This window comes from Ornithodoros turicata, chromosome 1 (genome assembly GCF_037126465.1).
Source record: "Ornithodoros turicata isolate Travis chromosome 1, ASM3712646v1, whole genome shotgun sequence".
In the NCBI taxonomy this organism is placed as follows: Eukaryota; Metazoa; Arthropoda; class Arachnida; order Ixodida; family Argasidae; genus Ornithodoros; species Ornithodoros turicata.
This window is the reverse complement of record NC_088201.1, coordinates 12,544,343-12,569,804: the sequence shown is the minus strand read 5'-3', so window position 1 is coordinate 12,569,804 and position 25,462 is coordinate 12,544,343. Positions and strand designations below refer to the sequence as shown.

The 25,462-nt window shown below is 44.3% G+C and overlaps 1 protein-coding gene and 1 long non-coding RNA gene across 3 annotated transcripts; one reads left to right on the top strand and one right to left on the bottom strand.

The window, feature by feature from the left end:
* Positions 1-6: 6 nt before the first annotated feature.
* On the bottom strand, positions 7-6,866 carry LOC135397144 (uncharacterized). Its single transcript, XR_010423600.1, has 3 exons — positions 6,684-6,866; positions 3,394-3,511; positions 7-35 (listed from the first exon to the last, which is right to left on the bottom strand). It is a non-coding gene; the product is annotated as an uncharacterized LOC135397144 (long non-coding RNA).
* A 2,643-nt stretch (positions 6,867-9,509) lies between these two features.
* Positions 9,510-23,884, top strand: LOC135377498 (tyrosine-protein phosphatase non-receptor type 23-like). 2 transcript variants are annotated; one of them, XR_010418118.1, is made up of 26 exons: positions 9,510-9,610; positions 10,271-10,345; positions 10,425-10,552; positions 10,940-11,066; positions 11,141-11,272; positions 13,810-13,992; positions 14,359-14,517; positions 14,606-14,667; positions 14,759-14,953; positions 15,043-15,108; positions 15,170-15,309; positions 16,504-16,800; positions 16,867-17,030; positions 17,159-17,310; positions 17,376-17,569; positions 17,726-19,206; positions 20,324-20,521; positions 20,603-20,699; positions 20,796-20,860; positions 20,936-21,064; positions 21,180-21,311; positions 21,380-21,435; positions 21,547-21,654; positions 21,717-21,916; positions 22,377-23,040; positions 23,102-23,884. XR_010418118.1 is itself a non-coding variant. In XM_064609944.1 (25 exons), the coding sequence occupies exons 1-25, from the start codon at positions 9,524-9,526 to the stop codon at positions 22,979-22,981; spliced, it is 5,232 nt and encodes a 1,743-aa protein (XP_064466014.1). In that variant the 5' UTR covers positions 9,510-9,523; the 3' UTR covers positions 22,982-23,884. The 2 variants fall into 2 exon arrangements, 1 of the variants encoding a protein (XP_064466014.1); XM_064609944.1 differs by having other exon boundaries at positions 22,377-23,884.
* Positions 23,885-25,462: the final 1,578 nt, after the last annotated feature.

The following is a 25,462-nucleotide window of genomic DNA, read 5'->3' as shown; positions in this document are numbered from 1 at the left end:
TACTTACGTGCATCTGCCTCATACTCCTTTAAAAACTAGAAAGGAACAAGAGGTTGTATGAGATATCACATACGACGTGAACTGCCATTCTTGGGTGAGATTGAATCAAATATGAAAGGGGTATAGACAAGAACACAGCAGGTGATCCTCCCTTCGAATTCCTCATGAATCTGAGCAGCCAACATCAACTATACCCTTGGTCATTACGGGTTTCCCTCTGACCGGACAGTATGGGGTATTGGGTCCACAGCATCCCATACGCGCAGGTTTTCGATTTCTGCATCGTAATGATCATAGCCGCGCCGTTATGACGCCGCGCTCGGCTGGGCACCACACCAGTTCTGCGGCATATCTTCACTTCTTTCATTGTTCAAAGTTTCTGGACTTCCAAAACGTCCTTATTAAACATCATGAAAAGCGGACATACCTCGATATATAAATTGCCCAAATTTCGCTGTGCAAATGAGCCGAAACCAGAACTATGCACTACTCGAGCGCAGAAAGAGCGAGAGGCAATCCATGTGAGAGGGCCACCACGTGCTATGGAGTGTTGGAGCTCATTGCCATAGGCGCTAATCTGTTGGGCAGATCGGACTGTGCTGTGTGGGTGTTTTCCCTGGGATTTCCTCTGACTTTTTGAGACAAATGTTGGTACAGTTCCCCGTGAAGTCGGCCCAGGATGCACGACCCCCCCGCGCCTCCCATGTGATAGTCGTGACGTTGCCTGAGCGTGGCTGACTACGGCAAGCAGTTTCATCACTCCCACCAAATACTTTCCGGCCCAAATACGGCGAAGGTCGCGTCGTTTCTGCGCTCGAAAAGGGCGTAGTTTCGGTTTCGGCTCATTTGCATAACGAATCTTGTAAAAAGTTTATAATAAAATTTATATTTTATTAAAAAATTCAAAAATTATATTGAATAATTTATATCTCAAGGTACATTCGTTTCTCAGAGCGTTTAATAAGGACGATGGATTTGAATAACAACTGACTCCAATTCTGCTATATCGCATTTCCCGGAAAGCATCTAATTAGTAAGTGAACTAATGAATCGCTAAATACTCGTCCAGTAGTTGCATACACTGTCCTATAGGATGTCCGCCTGGCTGCATAACACGCCTGCCAAGATGGCATCAGCGCTGCTCTCACGGCATTTTGTTTTAAATTTTTGAAATAAGAAATCTGTGTCGAATAAAAAAAAACTGTATATTCGTATATTCTTGAAGGCAGCCCTTCAACCCTTTTTATACCGGAATGTCCGCAGTTCTTACGCGACCTAGCTGAACAAGTTCACCAGTTGGCGGTGTGTCAGACGTGGTGCTTTTTCGGACGAATTATCCACGCCCATACAACTTTCGTCAAGTGTCCACTCTATAAAGAGAACTTCACGGCATAACACGCTCTGCGGCACACATTGCGTTGCAGGATGTGGATGTGAGTTATTTCTTCTGATTTCAGGCGAGAGCGAGACGTAACGCCTTTTTGTATCAATTAGCATTTTTTTTTAAAATATATGCTTGGAACTTGTAATTAACACGTAACAAGCTTACTTGTATGTTCAAATCGCCCATTTTCAACAAATCAGGAAAGAGAAAAGCATATCGTTCTGAATGGCGGGTAGTCTAGTTTACTGGACGGTTTAGTTCTGAGCGTCTCATGCTGTAAAGTTCCGTTTTTGGAGTCTACGTGGGAAAACGCCTCACATGATGGACTGACACGCGATACCATTGTGAGACAGTCAGCTCGTGAAGGAATTTTCATGAGGGTATTCTGTTGCGGTCAAATACTCATGGGTTATGTGAAAAAAAAAAGTTTACTTCTTCAGCATTTTCTTAATGAAAACTTCGGCTAAAATTGATGAGTAATTTAGGGCGGCAAAATGTTAGTGTAGTAGGTGCGGGTAATACGGGTTTACCCGCACTACCCGTGGACGCATTCCACACCCGCATTTTAGCCGCACAGACACCTAATTTCTACCCGCACATCGCAACACTGCGCGGATATCTGCGGGTGTAGCCGCGGGTATACCTGCACCCCCTGCGGCTATACTAGTATACGGCCGCGCGGACATTCTGTGCAAGACAGCTAAAATTCGTTAATCAACCTGTCAAGTAGAGATTTTCAGGAAAATGTGAGGTGGCAGATATTTAACGCAATCCAATTTGTTTTTAAAAGCTGAAACGAGCATGCGCTTTGTGATATATCCATCCCATATTTTGCCATGCCCATCAGCCGAAACCGAAACTGAAACCACTCGCGTCAGGAGCGAAGGAAGCAGAACCCCGTTCGGTGTCGACGCTTTATTTGGGCCGCAAAGAGATTTACGATGTTGAGAATAGACCAGAAGCCAGGGGACATGTTACTTGATAGAACGAAGAAAACACACTGGCTTGCATAACGATTACAAAACAACCAAAAGTGTTAACGGTTGTTTTGTCATTGTTATGTAAGCCAGTGTGTTTTCTTCGTTCTATAAAGTAAAGAGATTTATTCTGAACCAGAGCTCTATTCTGCACAAAAGCTCGGTGCTGACTCTAATCATCTCCATCGCTCCAAATCACATGGCCCTCCATCGTGCATGGAACCACCGACGCGTAAAGGGCGCCTCGTTTCGGTTTCTGCTGATTGGCACAGCAAAATCTGTCGATGGATATCTCAAAGTACGTGCTTGTTTCGAGGTTAAATAACTTTTGAAAAAGGTAGTGGTTAAATAATAGCTACCTCAATTCTGCCATCCCGCATTTCCTGAAATCTTCTAATTCAAAAGTTCAGAAACAAATTTTAAATAATTATTTGTGTGGTAGTCACTTCTCTTCGAGAGGATGTCCACCTTCCGATATGGCCCACCTGCAAAAATGCATCTACGTTGCTCTAATAGCTTTTTAATGAAAAATATGTACTCGTTAAAAACACCACCCTATATAATTAGGAAAGTAGGGCGCACAAAAAAAGAAAAATATGTGGGCTCAGAGAATCCTTCCAATGAACCCGTACCAACCAGCCCAGTTTCTCGTTCTAACGCACCCTATATAAAATAAAATAAATAAAAAACAACAACATAGAATAAATGGGACACGGTTTTAGTCTCAGAGCGAAAGAAGACGTCACGCGGACAAATTGCAACCCCTCACCACGTGGTCCCTTCTCACAAGGTTCTCATGAAGATGTGCAAGCAATTTACTAATCCCGTTGCGGCCTCAGGTGCAATTAGTATTCTCCTCCTGAGCATTCAGTTGACCAGAGCCATTCATTGTGACAACAGCTTCCTGCACCATATCAGTATAGCAGGTGGCCCAGATATGTCGTATTGCAAGATATTTGAAGCCCCATGGGTCTCCACAGGAGGCGCCCCTTTTGTGAGATCATCCCTATATTTACAGTATAAGCAACACACCTTTTCCGGGTGTTCTATAAGTGCTTCGTCAATCACGCACGCAAGACGGACGGCTTTAGCCTCTGTGGGCACACGTTTCCAATTCCCTGCTCCTGCGCAACTGCATACTTCGGCACACCTGAAGCGGGACAGAGCAGACCACAGGGGGTGGAAATACACCTGGGAGAAAGCTTACGTTATACTTGCCCTGTGAATGTGCCTGTATGCTACAGTTCTTTCAGTGAGTATACACACCTTTCTTGCGAAACTCTTACTCGTGAATTTTGTCGGTCGGCATTCCCGGCGGGACATACGCGAACCCTGCCGGGCTGTACACGGAGTGTCTCACATAATAATAATAATAAATAATAATAATAATAATAAGAAGAAGACTCGTAATTAATATTTTGTGACCAGGCGTCTCGATTTGCGGTCGTATCTCGCGGTCCGACCAGCCTATACTTGTAGGACGGCGCTTTTGGCTGAAACGAACCACGAATGAAAAAAAAAAAAAGATGGGGCTAAACAGCGAAAGTGCTTTCAGCTTTCGCTTGGCCTTCTCCCGGCTCGCATCTTTCCACGGTCTATCAAGCCATCTTCGAGTCAATACCTTTGCAAAGCTCGCTGACTCACCAAGCTTCTTCGGTGGGAGCATGGTCTTGGTATAATAATAATATAATAATTGGGTGTTTACGTCGCGAGACAACTGAGATCATGAGCGACGCCACAGCGGTCGGTCTGTGGATTTTTTTTTTTTTTTTTGCCCACCTGAGGGTTCTTTAACGTGCGATGAAAGCTCATCACACGGCACCCCGTATTTCACGTCCCTCGCAGAAGACGGCGTGTCTAAGCAACTTGTACCCTGCCACCAAGTTGCTGGCGTCCTCGGCCGGGTTCGAACCCGCGATCTCGGGATCAGAAGGCGCACACGTCTCGACGTCTCTGTCATGACGACGACGATGACGACGAAATTGAAACGCAAGTTCAGCTTGGGCTGAAATTTGCGCTTCATTTCTGCAAGTATGAGTACACACTAAACAGAATACGCTCTCGTCAAAGTATTTTATGTGGGCCATGGTACGTCAAACGGAAAACAAATGAAAACAAAGAAACCGTTAGAATATAAAGTAAATAGATAAATAAATGAATGAAATAACGGCATTGGGTATAGGATCCCCACCCTCCTCCCTTACTGCAGATGTCCCGCCGTGGGGTCTGAAAAACATGGCCACGTTAAATTAATAAAATCGAAACTCTCGAATTGTCCTTCATGGTCGTTCTGCTTGCTTCCAGAGCAGATGCTTGTCTATATCAGTTTTCCAGGTTAGTCGAACTAATACTAACTTATTGATACTTTTCTCACCGAAGACACCCAAACAAATCTTACGACCCCACCACCAAACTTCAGCCCTGAGAGTGCAGTCTTTCACGTAACTTTCGCAAGAAGACGACGAGGGGAGTCTGGCTCTCTGCAAAGTTGAGTTACGTGGAATGTCATTCTTTCTTGGCGTTCTGTGTACCGGTACATACGTCCGTTGACGTTGGAGGTTCTTTTGTCCTGTGCACATTACGCGTGCCCATTATGCTGAGCAACAAATGTATCACCCCTTCACATAACTAAACCAAGTCGCGCGTCTCCTCATGCAGGCTTTCCAGCTGCGCGCCATAATTTACTGTGAGTCCGGGCTACCGTGACTGCGCACGTGAGTATGTTTCGAGCAATGTCCCGCTTCTATTCACGGGCAAGTATCGATACAAGAGGTGGTTGCTCTTTCTCCGGAACCGCTTACGCACAACACAAACACACATCACAAAAAGGGACGAGCTTAGAAGCACGTGACCATGTCACTCCAATGCGGTCGAAAAGGTTAGAGCTAACGGCTTCAAATATTTTGGTGACTTGCGCATCTGGTATCTGTGAATGCTTTTTTAAAGGGTCACTACTTGAGCCACCGAATGCTTCAAGTGGCATTTAATTTACGGCACGAAGGCGAAGTATCCTTAATAATTGTCTCTCTCGCAGAACTGTGCACTCCCACATAAAAGCTACTTCCTGTATCGGAATGTACTGCTCGCGACACGGTTGTCAAGAATCGGCTGTCGGTAGTTCAGCAGCTCATATTTTCTTGAGTGCCCTCGAAAATGTTTTTCGAATATTGTATTTAAAGCTAGACCACATGCTGCACATGTTTCTTACTCGGAATAAATGATCTTGCAACACCTTGAGGTTTGAGATGGAATAAACCACGGGGTGCCGATTTCAGACAACAGTGTCGCAAGTAATACATCTTGATCTACGGGACTAAAGTGCACTCTAAGAAAAAAAGGAGTAAAACGGGGAGTAATTGCAGCTTCTACTCCCCTAGATTGCAATTACTCCCTATTTTAGACCCCTAACCCGACATTTAGTCGCGACAATTACTCCCCAGGACTGCGAATTGTCACTGAACTTCGCCAACGGTCTCTAGAATGCAAAAGTCCACGTAAATATGTGCCCTTGGTCAATTCGATGGCATAAGGCTGTATAACTCAGCCAACGTAGCAATTTTCCAGCCACACAGAGTATAAGAAACAGCGCATATTTCTTCGCAAATTGTGCCCTATGTATGGCGCAAGATTTTATATAACTCGATATATCACGGTTGACGGTTTGCTTCAAAGTATTTTCATGCATGCACACGAATTATGTACCTGGGACTCTTACAACAGCGCGTGAAATGCAGTCTCCACTCTGTGACATTCATTTACTCCCGCGCATTTACTCCCGAAAGGGACTATTCTTTGTGGCAAGGCATTTAGTCCCCAAAAGGAAAGTACTCCTCTTTTTCTTAGAGTGTGGAGTGAAAAGACTCTCATCCGAGGTAATGCAATTTAATGACAATAGTTCCTGGCATGACTGAAATTAATAAAAAAGAAAAAGAAACCACGCGAGCAATGCGTTGCTGCCATGCATACGGGACCCCAATATATAGTTCCTGTGGTACTGTCGATTGTTACATATGCAACAGTATGCTACAGAAAGGGCGACCCTGGTTGTTACCCCCTTCACACCGAGTATATTTTGGGGAATTCTCTTTGTGTATTGAACCTGATACGTCGTTTTTTATGCACCATGCTCCAATAACCGGCATCATCCACCCTAAGACGGACTACATATGGTATAGTAATGTAGCATGCGAGTTGGTCGCCCTTCCCAAAAAACGTTCTTTCACGTCGCAAGTATGTCTGTACTCGTGACATTACTTTCCACTCTTGTGGAAGCTGGCACTTTATAGGAGGAAGTTAACCATCAAGGTCTGATCTCACCTTACCTTTTGGGCGTCCCAAGTTGGGCTACCTGTGGTTCGGGGCAGCGTAGCGATGAGCAGCACGGGGACCAGAGGAGTAAGGCTCCAGACCGCGTCCACAGAAGGGTTCATGGGCTATCGAAGGATCCAGAGATGTAACCGTAGCATTCAACGAGACTGTGCCCGTCGCACAGTCACGGAGGTAGACATCAGCTGAAAGAACACATGCGGTTTGAGATGACGGAAGCAATTCGAGGAGGAAGAGGAGGAGAAGAGATCGTTATGCCTTTCGCATGTGCTGTTCACTGTATCCGCTTCTTTCGGGATACCGCTTTCCCCCGACACTTGTTCGTGATCATTGTTTTTCCAAGACATCAGCGGGTGACCCTAGTTCGCGCGAGACCTGGAACGTGCCAGCTCATAGAGCCCTTGGCAATGGGCACGCGGGCGCACACATTTCATAAGAGAGCACTTTCTTGAGGGGAACGGGTGCCTCTAATGGCTTCTGCGGTATAGGTAGCAATTTTCCACTGATAATGTAGCTATCGGGAAAGCACTAGGAAGTTGGAAACGGACATTGGGATTCGTGTTCAATAAACAAAACAACTACCATGGCATAAAGAAACGACTGAATAATGTCGCGAGCGCTGTGGTCATTACCTTCAAGCACAGCGCTAAGTGATGGACTCTTGCGGGACTGGGATAACGTTTGACGTAACGGCTGGTGGAACCTTGAACTTTTATACATTATATAATGAGTTGGCAGCATTGCAGTGATCCTGTATCATACATGGCATCATGTGTAGAAGTGCAATGGGGGGAAGAAAGTGCCACGTGACCTTCGCTGGCACGTGGCACCAGCATGACTGATGATTGTCCGTCCACACACACTGAATGTGCACATGAGGAGGATTGAGTTCAGTGCCGTAGAAGTGACGCTTTTTATAGCTTGGCAAAACGGCCCCAAGTTCCCGGCCTATTTTTTGCCATCTTAATGCTAGGAGCTGATCATATACATAGTAGTATTTTTTCTATGTCCAATCCCCCTACTCCAATGCATTCTGACGTACCCCTTGAATGTTCTGAAGCGAAAATATAAAAAAAGCACACGATTTTAAACTGAACATACCGTGGAACGAAATTTCTTCGAAGCTTTCTTATGGTTCTTATTTCTTATGGTATGGTTGGTCTTCTCAATTGGAACGCCCGTAATAGTTGGAAGTATAGATTAAAGGGTTGGGGTGGGGGAAATAGACGGGAATTACCATATTTCCCTTCTATCCTTCTGCTTCATTTTCGAAGTCGTTCTGCAGATCACGAAAGTTGACGACGATGTGGACATGACCGCAGTATTCTTTCTTGTCTTGGGTGGAGATTTTTTCCGATATTATTCGCCAATAGATCATGCTAGGAACTAGAGGTTCCAAAACAGGGGCGTAGGGGGTGAGTACGAGGCTTGAACTCCGATAGATGGATGGATGTCGTAACACGCACCGAAAAATATCCTGGTTACGCCACTATTCCAGCGGTCTTAGGATGGAATGCGGTAGATAGGGGGTCCGCCAGGGTTGCCACTTGTCCGGATTTCACCCGGACAGTTAGGAAATTATAGTCTTATGTTCGGTGTCCAGGTGTGATCCGGACGCGAAATGATCGGAAGCGTTTTACGAATTCTCGAAAGCAAAAAAAAAAAAAAAAAAAAAAAACGTCGTCTCTTTGAAGCAGCAAAGTCGAGCAAAAAGTGTAAGTTCATGTTATATTACAGACTGCATCAGCTTTATCCAGAACCGCAAGCTCGGGAGAGGGGGGGGGGCAAACATGTTGGGGGGGGGGGGGGACTGAATAAATCACATCTCTGCATGCAATTGCGTTATGCCAGGTGAGCACATTGTCTCTGTGCCGATGAACAAGTTCGCTCGCGATTGCTCGCGAAATTTGTTCAGTTCATGGATTAAAAAACAAAAAATCTTTAAAAAATTAAAACAAAAAGTTGATTTGCACAAGCGAGCGCCGTTTACCACCAGCACGTCCCAACCAGCGCTGTAACGTACAACCTTCCCAGTGATCGATATAATTGTCGCAGGAAAGGTTGCAAAGGGTCCGCCCATTTCATCGAACTGTGTTACACACAGCTATCCTTCTACATTCGTGGTGCTTACCTTGTGCAACGAACGCAGATGCGTCAGTCAACTTTTAGTGAACAAAACAATTGGCTTGTCAAAACTGTGGATTCTGAAGTACATCACATATGAGATGAGAAAACTGGAACAGTTTTTGCTTTGTAAGACCTGCACTGAAGAGATCCGTAACAGTTACAAACCAGGGACTCGTGCAATAGAAATGTCCTTCTTTTCATGAAAGAACGTTTGTTGAAATGTCCCGGAAGCGGTGGATGGTGCCAGGGGCGGACCCAGACCCCCATCCTTTTTTTTTTTTTTTTTTGTAAGGGGGTGAAAGGGGTGGGGTTCTTTTTCGAAGCGTTGTAGCCAGGCGACCGTCGCCCCAGCAACCGTCCCTCCTTAAATCCGCCACGGTATGGTGCATGCATTACTGATTTTGATCACAGTTGTCAAAGCCACGAATTATCATTAGTTACTGAATTTGCCATAGACAAGAGCAAGAGTACCCTTTTTCATCACGAGCCCTCATGGTGCCATTTATCGTGATTTCTCGAGTTCAGTTATAAAAATATGTGCTACGCTACGCTCCAAGACAAAAGACAGGTTCATACCACTAGTTTTAACTAATGCTAAGATTTTTTTCCGGAATTTTGGAATTGAAAAATGGCGCGCTCTGATCGCCGTCAGAATTTCCCGGTAGGGTGCAGCTTTGTTTACAAATGACGTCACGGTCACATCGCCAAAATGGAATCGGCTCCCCGTTTGCCGATGTTATCCTGCGAATTAAAAATTAGCCCGACACATACTGTATTCGGACCAACGCTTAAGAAGGTGGGTTTCTTTTTTGTCTATGCAGGCAGGTTATTGCGATAGAAGTGCGTCACTTAAGATCAGCAGTTGAGCGACGTGTGGACATGGTGGGAGCTGTCCTCCCCTTTGGGGTGATGTCATGTTAACGAAATCTGATTACGTTGGTCGAACATACTCAAAATACCCCAAATACGTTTGTTTCAACGCTGTGGCTTCGTAGTGGATGACGCGCTGTAGTGATTTTTAGTGAATTGTTTACTTTCCGCAAAACAAAAAATAGTGCATTATGATACCCCAAAGTACCCGTTGTTTCTTCATTTCTTTGTACATGTTGTATGTATTGTATGGATGTACCATTTCATGCGGAATATCCTTTAAGAAGAAAATAGAATGACGTTTCTGTGCGTTTTGTACAAAGCTCGTAGCTCGCACAATCTCGTCTGTATGTGTCGCGATCTTCTGACCACAAGTCACAACGTGCACATATACTAAATTGTGTTATAAATAAAACTGATTCACAGAACAATTGTTAGTCCTACGAGGAAAACAGTGGACATAATTTCCACTGAAATGTTATGATGCTTTGCATACTACTTCAGTTAATTTCTGTCTGAATCATTGCTGTATTTTATACTTGCATTTCTGTGTGCTTTTGCTTAATATAATCTAATTTCCTCGCAGTATATAGCTGAACATTACCATGAAGACCCTGACGCTTACAATAATGAAATTGAAGAGTTGCAAAACCTCCGTATGGTAAGGCTTCTAAAAAAGGACTTTTACCCATGTAGCTGTGTGTCATGCTATTAATGCACTCCTTGACTTCGATTTCCAGGCAGCCTGCAAGGTACCAAGAGACTTTACAGGATGCAGTGTCTTGAAGCGTTACTATTCCCAGCTACTCTGCCTTCAAAGCAGGTTTCCTATGACAGATGAGGGTCCTGCTTGTGTGCCTTTCATGTGGTACATATAGACTATGTTTTGGCATCTCTTCTGTGCACTTTGCCCTCCATAATTCCTTCATATGTGTTGCATAATGAAAGTGCTTACAACACCCACACAAGAGAGATTAATTCTTGTTTGGTTGTTGTACATGCTTGTTTAATCCAGCTGCTTTCCGACTGGCCCTGATTACAGTTTTCGTAATTCTTTCGATGACATGTGTCTCGTTAGTGCATGCATAGCAAATGGAATGTATTTGACGTGGTCAGTGGCCAGGAGAAAAGCACCTTGTAAACTTATCCGACATCCTAAAATAAGTGGAATTAACAGTGAGTAATGTGGAATGGAAACAAAATTTTAGCGTGTTGTTAGAATTTCTTCCAATATGAGCACGAATTGCAATTTTAGGACTGATATCTATTCGGGTATGGTCTTCAACATCATTGACATCAAATACGAACAAGCAAGCATACTCTACAACATTGGAGCATTGCACTCGAAGCTCGGCGCTATGGAAAATCGTAACAACTCGGAGGTATTTTTTGCTTGGCCTCGTATGGTGTGTACAGACGTGGTTTGGAAATGCTGTATCGTTTCGAACTGTTTCAGGGCATGAAGATTGCGTGCACACACTTCCAGTGTGCGGCATGGGCCTTGCAACAAGTTCGTGATGCCTTTCCTCAACCCAAGGGCAGCGACATGTCTCATGACCTGCTGTCCTTCTTTGTAGATGTGTTCCTTGTAAGTTTTGAAGCTTTCTGTGTATGTTCATGGCGTTATGATGTGAATTGTATCCATGCAGTGGCGTGTGATTTTCTACCAGTGGTATGACATGTGTTAGGGAACATGTGAAAGGTGACACACGCTACTAAGACTGAAGAGTGGTTGTTGTCCGTGTTATCTTTTCTGTACTAGCTAGCCGATGTTCATGTTTCTGTGGAGTGGTGTTGTGAAAGATGGGAATGTGATAGATCTAGACATTGTCAGTATGCATTTTCTATTATTAGAATGGGGCGTGAAAAATATCGATCCTTGTCCTTGTGTTAATGCTAAGGCTAGTGAAATTTTGTGGTGCAAACTGAATGTGAATGTTCAGAAAAATAGCCCTGGAATGTTACACAATAAGCGCCCACACAGGGCCCCACAAAGATCTTATCCCCCCCCCCCCCCCCCCATAACAAATTTGTTTTCTAAGTATCCATCTCATATGAATATGCATCGTAGTAACTGGCTGATAAGTGCATTATCCCAACCCAAGGTGAAAATCTTGGGCGAATTCCATGCAACTTGAAAAGACGATCGTATGCAGGCAAATGCTGCAGCATGGTACAAAAGACAGTTACTTGCGAGTCTGCATGTAAATTGATGTGAGTTGCTTCATAACACAACTGGTGAAACGGACAACATTTCCTTGAGTGTGATGAAAACCAGGACGACACACACAAAAACGAAGTGGACACAGGGACTCGCGAACCAGAAAAAAATTTGCTGGTTTTTGAGTGTCTGTGCCCACTTCGCTGAGCTGCTGCTCGCTGTTGAAAAACATCTCTTTGATCGATTGATGGCAGTTGAAGTAGAGGCACGTGCAGTGGAATTCGGTGCCACACGCTCTGATTCCCAGTCAGAGATGCCACCAGTTACACCATGCTAGCTACCCTCTCTTCAACATACCAAGCCATGCTAGGAAACACAGGGACGTGCTCTCACACTCAACACATTCATTCTTACATTATTGCCAGCCATTCCCACATTCACACAAATGAAGGCAGTCATGGCAGGTGGCATCTTTTTCATGCAACGTTGTACCAGATGAGGCAATTAAACATACAAGGACAAACACAACACAAGCTTCACACCACCCAGTGCCATGTTCACCAGATGGCGCTGCCTTGTACTCATGTTGGATGCACGTGTGTATGAGAGGACATGTAGGAGAGGGTGTGATGGGAGTGAGTGTGTGTCCCATGCTGGGCATTGTGAGGCTTGCATTGTGTTTGTCCTTGTATGCTTAATTGCCTCATTCACTACAATGTTACATGAAAAAGATGCCACCTTCCACAAGAGTGTTTGTCTGTGTGAATGCGGGAGTGACTGGTGCCAGTGTAAGAGAGAATGTGTTGAGGGTAGGGTTGCCACCTTTCGGAGTGAAAAATACCGGCTGAGGGAGAGGAGGTGGAATAGAGGGAAAGGAGGAAAGGCTCGTGGGAAAGGGAAAGTGGGTGAGGAATGTTCTAGCTGGCTCGACACAACCACGAACAGCTTTGCACAACCACTGCTCTTGTACCCTCCGAACACAAGACGTAATGAATAACAATGAATAATAATAATGTATAACTAAGAAAACGACTGGTGACTGCGGAGTTTCGTCTGTGCTCCAGATTTATTCAAGCTGTAGTGGAATGTTGAAGGAAAAACCCCGTAAAATCCCTTATGAGGAGCCACAAATACTGGCAAAAGGCTGCCGGTATCATCTTCCTACCGGCAACCGGCAGAGGAAGCAAATAACCGGCCGTGCCGGTATAATACCGGCCTGGTGGCAACCCTAGTTGAGGGTAATTCCGTGTCCCCGTGTTTCCTAGCGTGGCCTGATACAAAAGTTTACGGAGCATTCTCCAATAAAGGAGTATGCGAGTGCCATGTTCTGCAAACTTTTGTCCCTTTCTGTACGTTGAAGAGAAGGTTGCTAGCATGGTGTAATTGGTAGCACCTCTGACCGGCAATCGAAGGTTGTGGGCTTGAATCCCATTGCTGGTGCCTTTTCCTCAACTGCCATCAATATATTGAAGTATGCACCTGGGCGTTGTGTGGCTTGTGTTGTGTTTGTCCTTGTAGGTGAACATGATAGGAAGTAATTGTTCTGAGGTTTTTTTCGACGACTGCCATATTTCGAATGTCCTTGTATGTTTAATTGCCTTATCCACTACAACGATACCTCTCTGGATTTTTCCGTAATTAATCCAAGTACAAATAACAAGGATGTCAACAACCAATCCTCCAAACTCTGAGAATGATGAAAAAGAGATGAACACGAGGAGTGTATAAAGAATTTCTCTGTTTTCCTCATTCTCGGGGTTTTAAGCATGGATGTTCATCACCTCCAGCACGCCTGCTTTTTTGCAGTTCTATCCGTAGAGAATGTTACTTTCAGTGTCTGTGTGCCTGATAATATCAAACATATACAATAATTGCTGCGGGTCTGAAACAGTATACATTTCATTGGATCAATTATAGGTCACATTTTGAACTGTAATGCCATGTTTGCATTTGTCACATGACAGGCCCAAGCTCAAGAGTGCATTCTAGAAAAGTCTATGCTAGATGGGAGGAAGTCTTCCATCACAGCTAAAGTGGCTGCTCAAGTTGTGGAGTTCTATAAAGCAGCTGTTGCAGTGTTGGTCTCTGGAAGCAATAGTATGGAGGCTGGTTGCATCCACGACATTGTTGGATCCAAATTGTTCAAGGTACATTTAATGTCTCGCTACAGCTGACTTTTTATTGTTGCTTTGACTTCAACTCCGAGCACCTACCTGATCTTCGGATATTTCTACACTACTGATATATGACATACGTGTGCCTATTGTTTTTAACAAGAGGAAGGCATGGTGGCAGATAAAAAAATAGTCTAGATTTTTGAGCTGTACAAAATTTGACTTCAAAACAAGAAAAGAACGTTTAGCTAGCACTCGTTGTGGTAGAATTCTAATACGACTTTTTCTCTTCTATATCAAGCAAGCGCCTCCCTCTACAACCTTTATTTGTGCGATTTATTGTGCAGCGGGTGTTACAAGTTCTTGCGTTTATATTTATCTGTACTACTCATAATGTAGGGCTGGAAGAAGTTTCTAGAATTCAAAATGGCATACTATGGAAGTGTTTCCTGCCTTCACATGGGCAACCAGGCTGAAGAATCCCAGAAGATCGGTGATCGACAGGCATGGTATCAGCTAGCACTAGATAAGCTCAACGAGGCTATCTCCATCTCAAAGGTAAACAGTGCGTTGCAGTGGGAAACTTTGGGCAGGACTCAGAGGGTTTGCAGATGCTCCGGCATTTTACTTCAAATTTGCTCTGCAGGGTCTAGATAGGGATGACCTCGGAGAAACACTCTCTTTTGCTATGGATGTGATCGGCGGCAAGTACGTTCCTTGAGTGATTTACGAGATGTTATCTTCTGATGTTCTAACTTGTCACACATATTTCAATTTGGAAGTGCTTCATTATCATCAGGTTCAATGCTGCCAAGAGAGAGAACGATTTTGTTTACCACGACAAAGTTCCTGCTGTGGAGAACCTGCCTGAAATCAAAGGCGCCACACTCGTGAAGGGGATTGCTTTTAGCCCAACAGACCCCGAAATATGTGGCCCGGATATTTTTGCCCGGCTCGTGCCAATGGAGGCGCATGAGGCATCATCTATTTACAGGTATGCGTGTACTGTGTGTTTGATGTATGGGGAGCTTGTTCGTTGCATTATTGCGTGAAATGAGCTGAGTTTACACCGTAATTTTACAGCGAAGAAAAGGCTCAACTGTTACGCTCTGTCACGGCTCGTATTGAGAACAAGGACGAAGAGCTAAGGTAAGCACCTAAAGCACTGTTGGGTTTAAAATGTCTTGACTTCTTCTCTTTTTCTTCTTAGCGCATTTATGTCGTCACTGAACCTCGATCGGAGTGTCATTACCATGGACATGAAGTCAATACCGCAGGAATTGATCAAATGTTGCGCAGCCTTGAGCGTTCGGCCTACGGCTGCTAGTGACTTGGTGTTAACCATCCAAGGTAAGATTTTTGTTTTTGTTTTGACTTTTAAAATCGTTAGGCAGTGCTCTTCTCCTGCCCAGATGACAGGGTGCATAAAGTTCCAGAATTCTCACATTCGTTCAAACTGATTCAGTCTCCTTCCATTTATTTGTGGAGTCAAATTTATTGGGTATGCTCTATACAGGGTGCGTCGCTATGCTGCTGCTGTAGAGTTATTGTACATGTTGTAGTCAGTGATGAACCATAAGGGGTATACCGTATAACCAATCATTAGTAGAACATAGAACACAAATTTTGGGTTTTATGTATTTCAAAGTCTCATGTCCCAGTGGAGGAAGGAATGAGGAGAGCTACTGTGTTCCGTTGTGAAAAGTGCAGCTGAAATAAGTCACTAGTAATTTGATGCGGAAATGACGGGGAGTGCCCATGTGACTCCTCGCTTCTGCGTCGAGCGCCTCACAGATTCCGATAGGTTTATGCAAGGTGCCTGGTGACCGTTGCGTGTTTAAAATTGCTTTCCCAGTCGCTTCTGAAGCAGTATGGGTGGCTGTTGCACTGTTGTGAAGGGCTTACTAGTCCCTTCAGGACTAGAATGAAAATCGCAGGATTTGCTTGTTTATGTGTGCGTGCACATATGAGTGTTAATGTGTATGCATGTTTGTGCATATGTGTGTGCGTGCCACAGTTGGTTTTGTGCAAGAAAGTTCCTACTGACAGACAATGGCATTTTCAGAATGTTGTCAGGCACAGAAAGTGTGGAGTTGGAGAAAAATGTGCACGAAACTTCAAGAAACCTATTCGGCCAGTGTCTGGCGTATGTTTTGGCAAATGTAGAAACCTGGGAATTATAGTGCAAGTTTTCGTAGCTACGTAACTCTCAATCTCTTTTCTGCCATCATAAGTCTTGAGTAGTGTACTCAAGTTTGGTCGGTCACAGTGTATGTCAGTGCTGTTGAAAAGCTCCTTGAAATTACGCACCCGTCTCCTCATATTCAGTATTTTTTTGTCATTGGTTGGCTGGAATATCCCTCCACCTCCTCATAAACGTGCATGGTGCCTGGATTTCTCTTCACTCGCACGTGCTGCCACGTGACTAGGGTTGCGGTATACATGAATTACTTGAGGGAAAAGAAAGTAGCAACACTTGGGCACCCAAATTGATGGTGTGTTTAGTGTGTGAATAAATGTGTTTTATTATTTCCCCCTCCTCAGGATTAAATGAAATCTACAACGATGTAGACAAAGATCTGAAGCTGATAGAGCAGTGCTTGAAAGAAGAAAGGGGGAAAGAGGCCGCCCATTCTGCTGCATTAGGCAAGCGTGCACCATCCAACTTGGTCACGGAGCTCTCCGCAGAATTTGCCAAGTACCAAGAGGCGCACCTCCGTGCTGCCGACTCTAACTCCAACCTTCAGAAGGCACTGACTGCACGCACAGCACACTTAAAGCTGCTATCGGGGCCTCTTGACGAGCTAGAGAAGGCGTTGCCATCCATGTCACTGATGGATGGTGAGTTCAGTGGTTATCCATTTTGCCCAAAGGGGCAACCTTGTAATTGATGAAATTGTGCTTTAGTACCAAACAATGAAGCAGTGGTGAAGGAGCTTACGCACTTGCTCGACAAAGTTGACGAGATGAAGGAGCAGCGGAAGATGCTGGATGCTAGGCTACGTGACGCGTTGCAGAAGGATGACATCACCAAACAGATTGTCACTCGAAATAAGTCCGAAGACATCCAGGTAGGAATCTTTACTGTAGACACTATTTGTTTGAACAGTACTGGTTGAAAGTGCTCTGGAGGTGGCTGTAGCTTTTCCTGCGAGGGGCTAAGTCCTGTGTGTGTGCCTAACTCATAAATATGTTACAGGTTTTCTTTGCCAATGAACTAAAGAAACATGACCAAGATGTGTCTCTAATTGACCAAAATCTAATGGCACAAGACAACATTTTGAGGGCGCTGACTCAAGCAAACGCACGATTTGGAGAAACGCGTAAAGCTGCCTCCGAAGTTCTCAAAAGGTATATTCAACTTTTGCTTCAAGTAACGGAAGGGTCCCAAATGTCTTTTAATCTGGATTGTGTAGGCGAGAGGCCATGATCAACTCGTTAATAACGTCGTTTCAAGTTTATGAAGACTTGGTATTAAAAACTCAGAAGGGTACAGAATTCTACAAGAAACTGCAAGGAAACGTTAAAAAGCTGCTGACAAGATTAAAAAGTGTCACCCAAGTTCAGGACGAAGAACGAACTTTGCTCTTGGAAGCTCAAGCAAGGAAAGGTATGTGCTTGAAAAGTGTTTCAAGATTGTGTTGGCATATATGACACGCATGTGTAATCAGGTGACGAAGATTTTGCTAACCTTAAGGGTTTGCACTTATTTGCGCGGTTCTTCATGCATACAATCATGCTTGCATGTTTCACGTATTCCCTGCAGCAGAGAAGATGCTGTCTGGAAGCCTACCAGGATTTACACCCTCTGCAACGCCAAAGTTGAAGGACTATCTACCATACATGACTTCCAGAGGAGCGGCTGCTAGTGCAGGAATGCCTCCAGCTTCGGGATACTACCCCACCAGCTCATACATGTCACTCGGCGTGCCTCAACACACTGCGCTTGATCCCTGCGCCGACAAGTTCCGTATGGACGGCATGGATAATTCTGAGTCGTTGGCTATGGGGGTGCGGCCAACCCCTCTGGGGTCTGAGAAAATGCCTACGGGACCAGAGCACGCTCCACCTTCTTCTCGCTGCTTGACAACATCTACTCCGGGAAGCTACGTCCCCTCATCTCAGTACTCCATTTCAAAAGTCTATGGACCTCAATCCAACAACACTGCAATGTATGAGATGCCTTCACAGCCCCCTGGCTATTCTGTACAAATGCCAGCTGTCTCTTCCCTGGCACCTGCGGTATCCTATGGGCCGGCATTCACCTCACCTGGTGCATACAGCACAGGATCTACACATGTACCGACTTCTGTTCCTCCATTGCCACAACAGAAGTATGGCACGAGTGGTCCATACTACAGTCACACAGAGTATGTCCCACCATCTACGTATAGTGCAGCAGCCTATCCGGCCTCCACTCCGACTTACACTTTTCGTACGAGCAGCATGATTCCCGGCAGCACGGTCGGTTTTGAGAAGCCACCTTCAACCGTATCAAATTATAACGCTTATACTAGCAACACGTATGCTTTCAGTCAGAGCTTGTCAAGTCCACAGCAGCCAAAAGCACCGTCCCTGACTGCTTTCATGCAGCCTCCTTCGAGCAATTCTAGCTTACCGCAGGGGCAGTCTATGCCTAATTTTTATGGCCCGGGTTATGGACCTGGCTATGGTCAATTACCGGCTGCCTCTACTATCCAGACCCCTGCCTCTTACGCTCAGTGCAGTACGAACCAATATGGAATTGCAGCGCCGCAGCAGCATGGATCGTACCAGCAGCCTGCATCGGGAGATATGCCTGCAATCCCTGCGTCTCAGTCGAGCTATTCTCCTTACTATCAGTACTATGGCATGACACCAGCATCTGAATCTGTCACAGGAGGGCAAAATGGTGGGAGTCAGATGACTCAGTCTTACCCTACCACGACATGGCCTCAGCAACAACAGCAGCAACAGTATTCAGATGCAGTCCAATCAGCCTATGGTTACGCGTGCTCTTACCAGCAGTATGGATACCAGACCCCCACACCAGAGTCAGCAGAGGCTCCAGTTCCATCACCTGTTGTTTCAGCACCACAGACTCCGCTTTCTGAAATTCCAAAGCCACATACCGTGTCTCAACTGCAGCCCATTGCAGCACAGAGTCCCACACATATGGACATAGGGGCATCTAGCAAGGACTTATTGTCTACAACACCAGACACTCCACAGAATGGAGATGTCAAGGTTCCTCTTCTGCAGCCCAAGGTAGTTGCACTGACATGGTCACCTCTATATTACTGAACAGTACACTTGCATATAACACATATTGTATACTGTATATACAGGGTGTTTCAAAAAAACGCGTCATTCGGACTTTATAAAAAAACGGCGCGACGGAAAAATACGGGATAAACGGCATTTGTGTGGCAACTGAATTTGCCACCTTGCAAAAATATTTTCATTTGATTTTAATTAAAAGAAATTGAATTTCTTTAATTGAACTCCAAAATTTCCCAAGTCAACCTAACGTTTTTTTTACGGAATTGGAGAGCCCGTAGCGAACTTAGTCAGATCCACCAAGAAATCCGCTCAATATTGCAAATAGAACTGCTCAAAATAAGTCCCGAAATTGAGGCTTCAAAGTTTCGGGTATTCAACGGCGCACCAAATCAGTCGCAAAGATGCGCGGAGAGCAGGACATGCTCCTGCCCACATGAAAGATAGAAGGTCGAAAAAAAAAGAGGGCGTGAAAAAAGAGGCGGAATCATTTTTGTTTGCCACTTATCAACGTATGGTGGAATGTCACCCGCATTGTTATCGGGGCGTCTTAGGCTACACGCAGATTCGGCGATAAATTGTTCTAGCTTCATGGGGGCAGGATTATGTCCTGCTCTCCGCATGTCTTTGCGACTGATTTGATGCGCTGTTGAATATCCGAAACTCTGAAGCCTCAATTTCGGGACTTTTTTGGGGCAGTTCCATTTGCAATATCAAGTTAATTTCTTGGTGGATCTGACTAAGTTCGCTACGGGCTCTCTAATTCTGTAAACAAAACGTGAGGTTGACTTGGGAAATTTTGGAGTTCAATTAAAGAAATTCAATTTATTTTCATTAAAATGAAATGAAAATATTTTTGCAAGGTGGCAAATTCACTTGCCACACAAATGCCGTTTACCCCGTATTTTTCCGTCACCCCGTTTTTTTATAAAGTCCGAATGACACGTTTTTTGAAACACCCTGTATAATATCTGTATTCAGACAAATCACTGTGGTTGGCTGTCTTCATGTTTGCCTGTTATGACAGTTACATCTGAGGCTCTGTCCTGCTTACCTTTCCTATTCATAGCTGCATTGGTGTTAAATGTGCGCCTTTTCTGTACAGGTGCTTACAAGTGATGACCTGAAAGAACAGCTCAAAAAGGCAGAAGAGTTGGAACACCGACCACAACCGAAAGACCCTCTCTCAGATCCTGTGGCTCTCGATAAATTTATTGCAGAGGTTGAACGCTTTGAAAAGTTTGTAGAAGGTTTGACAAAGAAGTCACTAAATGGGCCTACGCTACTGGAGCAAAGGTGGAAGGTTAGTGGAGTGACTTTGAATGCAGTCTTTCGTGTACCTGCATGGAGTTGCAGTTACAAATCAAAGGTTTCTTCCTTTTAGGAATATTTAGATGCTCAAGACCGAGAGTCAAGAAAATTGTCCATATCAGTTGCACGGTGCTACCCGATGAAGAACCGCATTCCAGACGTGATGCCGTGTAAGCATAAAATATGCGTCTTTCTGAGGAATTTGGTGTTCATTACGCTACTGTATAGTAAGCCAGGATCAGTAATACTTGTTCTTCCTCTTTCAGATGACCACAATCGAGTTGAAATGACTTCACAGAGGAATGACTATATCAATGCCTCGCACATAAAGGTTTTATTTCACTCGTTAAGAACTTCTTTTACACGTGTACTTTGTCTTGACAAAGAATAATATTTCGTATTCCAGGGGCTCACCCTTCACTGTCCCAACTATATTGTGACACAGGCTCCTATCCCTTCAACATATTCAGACTTTTGGGCAATGATCTGGGAACAGCAGGCCGAGCTCATAGTTTGTTTGCAGAATTGCTTTGAAGTAAGCCGCCGTAGTCAGTTGTACGAGCATCCCTTCTCCAGCCGGTTAGGCACCCTTGGTGTCTAGATATGTTCTTTACTCGAAAATTGCAGTACCCCCTCTATTTATGTTGCAGCTGAAGAGCCACATCTATTGGCCAATGGAAAAAGGCCAACAAGTTCAATATGGAGCGCTATCAGTAACACTTCAGTCAGCAAAAGAGAAACAGTTTTATATTGAAAGAATGATTAATGTGGCGAATAATGAGGTAAATACATTCCTGCTAGCTTAAGTGCACTCACTTTTATTTTTTTCAACATTGACTTCCTTTTGTAGACGACCAAGGCATCGAGAGTTATAGTCCATCTCCAGCTTCTGGACTGGCCCCTCAGGTACAGTAGTCTGAATTATTTATGGAGGTGGATTCCTGTATGTCATGCAAGTGCTAGTATACTCGATTTAGCCTCGCGTGGGAGTGGAGCTCATTATATGTTGCAATGCAGTGGTGGGGCATCTGCTAGTCCAGCTCAGCTGTTGCAGTTTGTATCTGAAGTACACTCCTTCCACAAGATGCAACGTAACTTGGCAAGGCCCATTGTTCTGCATTGCCTGTACGTCATTGTTTTGGCTTGGTGTCTTCTCCTTTTCTTTAATCGGAATGTTTTTTTTTAAGGGCTGGAGTGGGTAGAAGCGGTATCTTCTGCCTTGTATCGGCGGCTATAAAGGAGATGGCTGCTGGTAATGGGCTCTTAGACATTTTAGGAACTGCAGTGAAGCTTGTGCAACACCGAAAATTCATCTTTCAAGAAAAAGAGCATTTCCAGTTCTGTTACGACATTGTACTCTATCATGCTCAAGATCTTCTTATTAAAAGTAAGTTTGTTAAAAATGAATTTGAAGTAGTTAAATAGTGAAGTTAAGCGATATCCAAGTGACAAGCTTGTGGGTGCCATTTCTTCTGCTCATGCAGTCATGCTTGATCATAATACTCAGTATGGTGAGAATACGTCTGTCAAAATATGTTATGGTGAACTTGTAACGGACTACCATACTGTAAAACCCTTTAATTTTGTCGCCTCAATTTTTCACAAATCGGGCACCGGGGGCATATTCTTGGCACTAAATTTAATGAATTCTGGGTGCTAATATTTGTGGCTTAATTGGAGTACTTTATGATAAAGCCTGAGATAGTCCACATATTTGATAAAAGTGACATTGCACATGCTTGTGCTGTAAAGCAGTTCAAATGCTTACCAGTAACCTGTACAACCAACTGTGAAGATAAAGTAAGCAGGGTCTAATAAGCCTTGAACACTACACTTCATTTTTGTAGGGGGAATTCTTACGAACAAAGCAAGCTTTGGTGACAAGCCTCACGCCGTTACACCTTCACATGTCCGTCACCCTTCAGAGGATTTCATTCTTGGCACTGGCGGCCTTTCCTGCATACAGAAAGGACTGGCTAACATAAGCCTTTCTAGCTCAGATGTGCCACCTTCAAAAACTCCAGACTCAAGTGAATGTGCAGTGAAGCCTACAAATGATAGAGCGCTGGAGGACGTGAAAGATGCGGCCCAGGACAGCAATATCTCGCCGTGCAAGCCTACAGAAGGTGGGAAGGTGGAAGATGCTGATAGTTCAAACCTTGTCAGTAGTACACCGACACTACCTTACGAATCTCCCGTTCACGACAAAGTCGGAGAACCATCAGCTGACCTACCAGCTAGAGAAACAACAGTGCCAGCTTCATTTGCAGTTACCAGTCTGTTGGATCCAGCTAGCTTCACACTAGACCCAGTCATGAGCACAGGCACAAAGCAGAAGATAACAAAGGAGAGCTTCAATGCCCCTGGGTTGCTTTCGCAGAAAAAACCAGACCCCAGTGACCCCCTCAGTCAGCTCGACCCTTTATGGTCTCTGAAAAAGGGGAATGAATGAAGGCTGGCCTGTAAAATCTGCAGAGGGCTTAGTGCAAGATCGTAAGCACTACACCACAGGTAACTTCATGCAGCTATAATCTTGAAGCATATAGGCTTTTAGCAAATGCTCTCATTTCAGTGTATCAAATCTAAATTCTGCTCACTGAAGCAACTGTGCAGTGGCTGTTTCTGTCTTGCAAGGCATAGCAGGGATATAGGTGTGGAAGATGGCATTCGAGACTGTTAATTAGTGTATGCATCCTGGACAGCACTAGGTGCTAGTTTCTAAAAGTTTTTGCTGTACATTGTGGCATCGACGTGTCTGTTTTATTGTTCGCTATTTGGAGTCCGAGGGCTATCGCACTTAACTGCGGTGCTGAAGGTATGTGAATATTTTATGCAAGTTCAGTGTTAAATGCTGAGCTCTTGGACATGCTTTGGCGTGTAAAATAAGGACAGAGTTTAGTACGAGTGACATTTTTGCAACTGGGCATCTTTTAAGTTGGGGAATATTTCCTTTGTAACACTATTTGTAAAGTCAGGTTGTAATAACCAATATTTTAACCTGGTGTACTTAGGTGTCAGGTATGTACATAGCTGTGATTGTCCTCAGCATGTACTTTGTGTTGAAACCTTTGCATACCTTAGTGGGATGGCTAGTTGTGTGCGCTATCTAGAGCAACAGAAACCAGTTTGGAAGGAAGACTGTAGGCTTCAGTCTTCAGCCCTGAAATGATGCCATCATCTTCTGTGAAGCATGGTTGCACCAAACCAGGTCGGAAACAATGTTTAAACATCACTTGAGTGAAAACTATAAATTATTTCGTAGCTTTTTAGAATGTTTTGGTAACATTGCTTCAAAAAAATCTGGGACCAATGTGCATGTGTTTCTGTGCTGTTTTAATAAAATCTTAGACATGCACTTGTCAGTTATGTGCTTGCATGACAATTGAGGACAATATGAGCACTTGTTGTGTTGTGCACATGGTGCCAATGGACATTGGTGTTGCTCGATTATGAAGGCAAACCCCCAAGCAATGTTTCATCGGTGCTTGCAGTCTCCCAAACTGCTGGAACAATGCCTGGAGCTTCGCGCAAGTGCTTTTGTCAACCAGTACGTATGCAACCATTGAAGGCGATTTCCATGGAAGCAAGGCTCATGCTTTTAAAGTTGATCTTACAGCTGGCCAATGTCATATGCAACATCATCATTCTGGGAAGTATTGGTTGCAGTACGCTTGAATTTGGCTTTCGAGAAGCACTTTCCAATATGCCACTAACACATTGTGGGAATGTCCACTTTTAAATCATGTTTTCCCCCATTTAGGTTAACAAACATTTACATGAGTGACAATGATATGTTGCTTTGAGATGGCAATCCTCCTTGACCATTGGCTGGCTGTCCTGGTTGATTCGAAGAACTGTAGTGGGATTGACCCAACTTTCAAGTCCTATTGATCGCCACAGCCACATTTCATTGTCTTCCTGTGGCCAGTTGTTACTGAACATCAATGATTGCAAAAAAACATTAAAGGGGATGTGACACTTCATCGCAAGTTATGCTGGATAATTGATGTGAATCTGCATTCACAGCAAAGGGAGGAATAGATGCATAGAAAATCAGCACAGCAGGCATCTCCAAATGTGAGGTGGCTGCGGAAGAGGTCGTGCTTATCAGAACGAATAGAAATGGCCGGGGCTTTAGCTCGTTTGACTTCGGAGTTCAATGCCGAAGTTCGTGCAAGGGTTTGTGTCTCGCCAACTATGATATTTACAAAAATATTTTGCTTAATACTCTGGCATGTAGTACAATGTGTGCATGAACCGTGTACAGCGTGCTTTTTTATGAAGGCTATGGGAGCAGCATAGGTGCTGCTTTTGCATTGGAGGTTGAGGTGCAGATTTCATGGTTGTGGCTCATTTCGATACCAAAATTGGACTATCGATATTTCAACGCACATGCTCGTTTCACTGCTGTTTATTTAAAAAAAAGCATTCTTTCAATGAGGATTGTCTCTTATTCTGTATCTCACTCCCAAAAGCCCCTAATTAGCAATCCACAGACCGACCGCTGTGGCGTCGCTCATGATCTCAGTTGTCTCGCGACGTAAACACCCAATTATAAAAGCCCCTAATTAAAGAGCTAACGAATTTTAGTCATAAGTAGTAGTATTTCGGATTAAATGTCTTTCCCGGATTCAGGCGGAGGGGGGATCGGGTGCTATTTTGACATCTGAAATTCGGGGTGAAATCGGGTGTATTGACACAATCTGGTTACTCTTCTTTCTGTCCAGCAAGCAGCCCGTAGTTAGAGGTGCACATATCCGTCAAACATGGGTGTAACAAATGCTACATAGTGTAACACTAAATATGCTTCGCATAGCTTCCTTTTGCACTCAGATAATATTTTCATTAGACGTCGGAACAGATTGCTACTAAATCGTGGTTGTGATACATGATACAACATCAAGCATGGTTATAATTCGGGGGAGAAATCAGG

Bases quoted from the DNA above. Each gene is read 5' to 3' on its own strand.
- LOC135377498 (XM_064609944.1), top strand. From the start codon at position 9,524: ATGGAATCGGCTCCCCGTTTGCCGATGTTATCCTGCGAATTAAAAATT. The intron at 20,861-20,935 runs GTTTTATTTCAC...TTCGTATTCCAG, and splicing joins TCAATGCCTCGCACATAAAG to GGGCTCACCCTTCACTGTCC. The intron at 21,065-21,179 runs GTAAGCCGCCGT...TTTATGTTGCAG, and splicing joins GTTTGCAGAATTGCTTTGAA to CTGAAGAGCCACATCTATTG.